Source organism: Prosopis cineraria, unplaced genomic scaffold (genome assembly GCF_029017545.1).
Source record: "Prosopis cineraria cultivar Desert tree isolate PC_DT_omini unplaced genomic scaffold, ASM2901754v1 PC7, whole genome shotgun sequence".
In the NCBI taxonomy this organism is placed as follows: domain Eukaryota; kingdom Viridiplantae; phylum Streptophyta; class Magnoliopsida; order Fabales; family Fabaceae; genus Prosopis; species Prosopis cineraria.
This window is the reverse complement of record NW_026555338.1, coordinates 17,453,707-17,457,987: the sequence shown is the minus strand read 5'-3', so window position 1 is coordinate 17,457,987 and position 4,281 is coordinate 17,453,707. Positions and strand designations below refer to the sequence as shown.

At 34.3% G+C, this 4,281-nt stretch overlaps 1 protein-coding gene across 1 annotated transcript; it reads left to right on the top strand.

Moving 5' to 3' along the window:
• The first annotated feature begins 796 nt into the window (after positions 1-796).
• LOC129316532 (receptor-like protein EIX2) lies at positions 797-3,701 on the top strand. The gene is made up of 4 exons (XM_054960951.1): positions 797-1,322; positions 1,416-1,661; positions 1,862-3,533; positions 3,668-3,701. The coding sequence occupies exons 1-4, from the start codon at positions 797-799 to the stop codon at positions 3,699-3,701; spliced, it is 2,478 nt and encodes an 825-aa protein (XP_054816926.1).
• Positions 3,702-4,281: the final 580 nt, after the last annotated feature.

Below are 4,281 nucleotides of genomic sequence, written 5' to 3'. Positions count from 1 at the left end.
AATATAAAATATGTAACAAGTCATATTATTCATAAATCTCTCAACAATGCAATTCATTAGATTCTGTTCAGGAAGCATACGCCAGATCTTGTCTCCAAAACTAAATCATGTATCTCTTAACTAATGGCATTACTATACTTTTAAATTTTCTTGAAGTCATCATATATGTCCGAAAACAAATTTATTGGGTCAAAGGTACTCGTTCAAAGGGAAGATTATTCTAATGGAGATAATATTTTACTTTTCTTATTTAGAATTTTTGCAAAAAAGTTTTCGGGGTTAGATGGAAGAAAATGATGGAGATAGAAAAAGCTTCCATGCATACTATAGAGACCCCTACAAACATTATAAATACTAATAAATCTATAAGAGATGTATATATTCATAAAAATCAGTCACCACTCAGAATATTGTGATGGGTTTCTGTAACAATACTTGTGTTTTTATTCTGTTCCGGTTGCTTACCTTACTAATAAATCATTTATACATATGCAAAGCATCTGATCAAGCTCTTTGCATTTCGAGTAAGCAACAAGCCCTTCTTAATTTTAAGCATCGTCTTCATGATCCTTCAAGCAGGTTAGCCTCTTGGTCCAAGGACACAAATTGCTACAATTGGACATCAATTGTTTGCGATGATGTAACTGGCCATATTCTTCAACTTCACCTTAGAACTTCTCCACCTTCTTATTATTATGCTAATGATATGTTAGGGTTTGGAGGTGAAATACATCCTTCAATACTTGATTTGAAACATTTGAGATACTTGGACTAGAGTGGCAATGACTTTGGCCCCATGCAAATTCCAAGTTTCCTTGGCTCAATGAAGAGTTTGACATACCTAAACCTCTCTTATGCGAGATTCAGTGGAAGCATTCCTCACCAAATAGCAAAGCTCTCCAGTTTGATCTATCTTGACCTTGAAAGTAATTCTCTCAATGGAAGCATTCCTCACCAAATAGCAGATATCTCCAATTTGATCCATCTTGACTTTGGAGGTAATTCTTTCACTGGACCCATTCCTCACCAAATTGGGAATCTTTCTGGCCTACTCTATCTTGATCTTGATTGGGGTATTCATTATGAAGACATGGAAAGGATATCATTGTTTCCAGAAAATCTTCAATGGCTTTCATCCCTTTCATCCCTCAAATATCTACAATTAAGTTATGTGAATCTATCTAATGCATTTGATTGGTTGCATGTTTTGCAATCATTTCCCTCATTGACAGAGTTGCACTTGATGTGGTGTACTCTTCATCATCATTTTGATTCAACCATTGTGACTAATTTTACATCTTTGGCAATCCTTGGTCTTCAAGGTTCTTCTAATTTTGGAACTTCTTCCATTCCAAAGTGGATTTTTCAACTTAAAAATTTGGTTTCTCTTGAATTAAGTGATAATTTTTTGCCAGGTTTCATCCCAAATGGCATTCAAAATCTCACTCTCATTGAAGATCTTGATTTATCTTCTAATTTGTTTAATTCTTCTATCCCTGATTGGTTTTATAGTTTGAGCCATCTCAAGTCTCTTAGCATTCGTGACAACAATTTGCATGGAACAATCTCATATGGGTTTGGGAACTTGAATTCTATGGTTACTCTTGATTCGTCATATAATCATCTTGGAGGGCCAATTCCAAGCTCTTTAAGAAATCTTTGTAACTTAAGAAGTGTCTCTTTCTCAAACATGAAATGCAATCAACAAATTTCTGAAATATTGGGAATAATCTCAAGATGTGCTTTAAACACCTTGGAGAGTTTATATTTATCTAGTTGAAAGCTATATGGTCATTTGAAAAACAAATTGGGAGTTTCAAAAATCTTGCTTATCTTGATGCTTATGATAATTCTATTCAAGGTGAAATTCCTGAATCATTAAGAAATTTTACCTCTTTGAATCATCTTTATCTCGATGGCAATCAATTCAATGGGAATCCTTTTGATGCGATACAATCCCTTGTATCATTACAATCACTTGGCATTGGCAACAATCTTTTTCAAGGAGAGGTGCACGAGGAACACCTTGCTAGTTTTGCCAAGCTACATGAATTTTTTGCATCAAGAAACAAACTCATTTTAAAAGTGGGTCCCAATTGGATTCCATCTTTTCAAAAGTTGAAAGTCTTGTACATGGACTCATGGCACTTAGGTCCCTACTTTCCATCATGGGTGCAATCACTCAAGTGTCTTGAGGATTTGTCCATATCCAATAGCAACATCTCTGATTATATTCCCCCATGGGTTTGGGATGCATTTCCCCATGCTTCATATTTTGATTTCTCTAACAATGATATCCATGGAGAGATTTCTGATACATTGAAGAATCCCATCAATATCTCAAGCATTGATCTACGCTCAAATCACTTAAGTGGTCATTTACCACACATTTCACCTTATGTGTATTACTTAGACCTCTCAAGTAACTGGTTTTCTGGATCCATAGACTCCTTGCTATGTCAAAAGATGGAAGAGCCAATGAAGTTAGTGCATCTCAATTTGGCATCAAATAAATTGTCTGGTGCAATACCAGATTGTTGGATGATGTGGAAAAATCTAGTCATTGTGAAGTTTGATGACAACTTTTTTAGTGGAAACTTGCCCACATCCTTGGGATCCTTACCATGGTTGGGCTCCTTACAACTTCAGAACAACTTACTTTCAAGAAATTTTCTTGTTTGTCTAAAGAATAATACTAAATTGGTTCTCTTGGATCTCAGAAAAAATCAATCTTCAGGTATAATTCCTTTGTGGGTAGGACAAATTCTGTTGAATTTGGAAGGTTTTCTCCTAGAATCAAACAATTTTTTTGGTGAGATTCCCAATCAAATATGTTCTTCAAAATTTCTACAAATTTTGAATCTTGCACATAACAACTTGACTGGACAGCTACCAAAATGCATCAACCACTTGAATGCTATGTTGGTAAAGAACAAATCTTCATATATATACTTGAGGAGCTTCAGAAATGACACTTTCTATTCTATATCTGATGTGCTTCTTGATTTGAAAGGAAGAGATTATGAATATAGGTTTGTAGGACTTGTCACAAGTATTGACCCTTCAAGCAACAAACCATCTGGAGAGATACCAAGAGAAATCACAAGCCTCATGGGGCTGATTTTTTTGAACTTGTCCAACAATATTTTGCATGGCCATATTCCTCAAAGTATTGGCAATATGAAATGGTTGGAGACAATGGATCTCTCAAAAAATCAACTTGGTTATGAAATCCCACCAAGCATGTCCAAATTGAATTTCTTGAACAAGTTGAACTTGTCCTACAATAATTTGACTGGGAAAATTCCAACGGGCACCCAGTTGCAAAGTTTTGAGGTGTCTAGTTTTGTGGGCAATTATTTATGTGGTCCTCCACTGCAAAACTATTGCACTGATAATGTCCCTGAACAAGACAACAATGAGAAAGAAGCTCATGAACATAGAATCAATTGGTTTTATGTGAGTATGTCATTGGGATTTGTTTCAGGATTTTGGGTAGTAATTGGTCCTTTGCTGTACAGTACATCTTGGAGGTATAAGTATTTTCAGTCCCTTGATTTTATGTGGTATAAGCTGTAACGTCGGTGGTGTTAAGAAGAAACAAATTGTGGATCGACTTGTGTACTTGTGTCTGTAATTGCATTTTGTTGCTATTGTTTATCTCCAGATGGATTTGTGTCTATACAAAGTTACGTCTCTAATGTATTTTGAGAAAGTTCTACTCCCAGTCATAGTGATGATAGTATGAAAAGTTTTCAGGCTTTACAATAATGTTCTTCTTTCCCATGTCTGCATATTTAGCCACATTTACTTTTTGCTTCATCATCTTTATAAATTGATGCCTGGATCAAGAACATATAATTGTGGAGTAATTAAATAAATGGTTGAACAAAAAGCTACTTTCGGTCTATAGTTTACAGAAACGGACATTCAATATGTTTTGGGCTTTTCTTGGGGCAGACGACTTTTGGGCTTAAATAAAGGAATAATAATATTTTTAGGGCTTCACTTAATTGACAGTGATATTTACAATTGGATCCAAAAGAAATTAGGAAAAATTCAATTAGGTTGGCAAAAATTTCATTGTAATAAGATAAGCCTATTCAGCTTTAGACGAGCCAAAAAATAGCAAAAAATAAAAATAAAAATAAAAAAATAAAAAAGAACAAAAAAGTACATTTGATACTTTAACTTTGCATGAGATGTTATTTTGATATCTTAATTTTATAAAATATCTTAGTTCTCTAATACTAATATCATTAGTTGCATTGACCAAAAAAA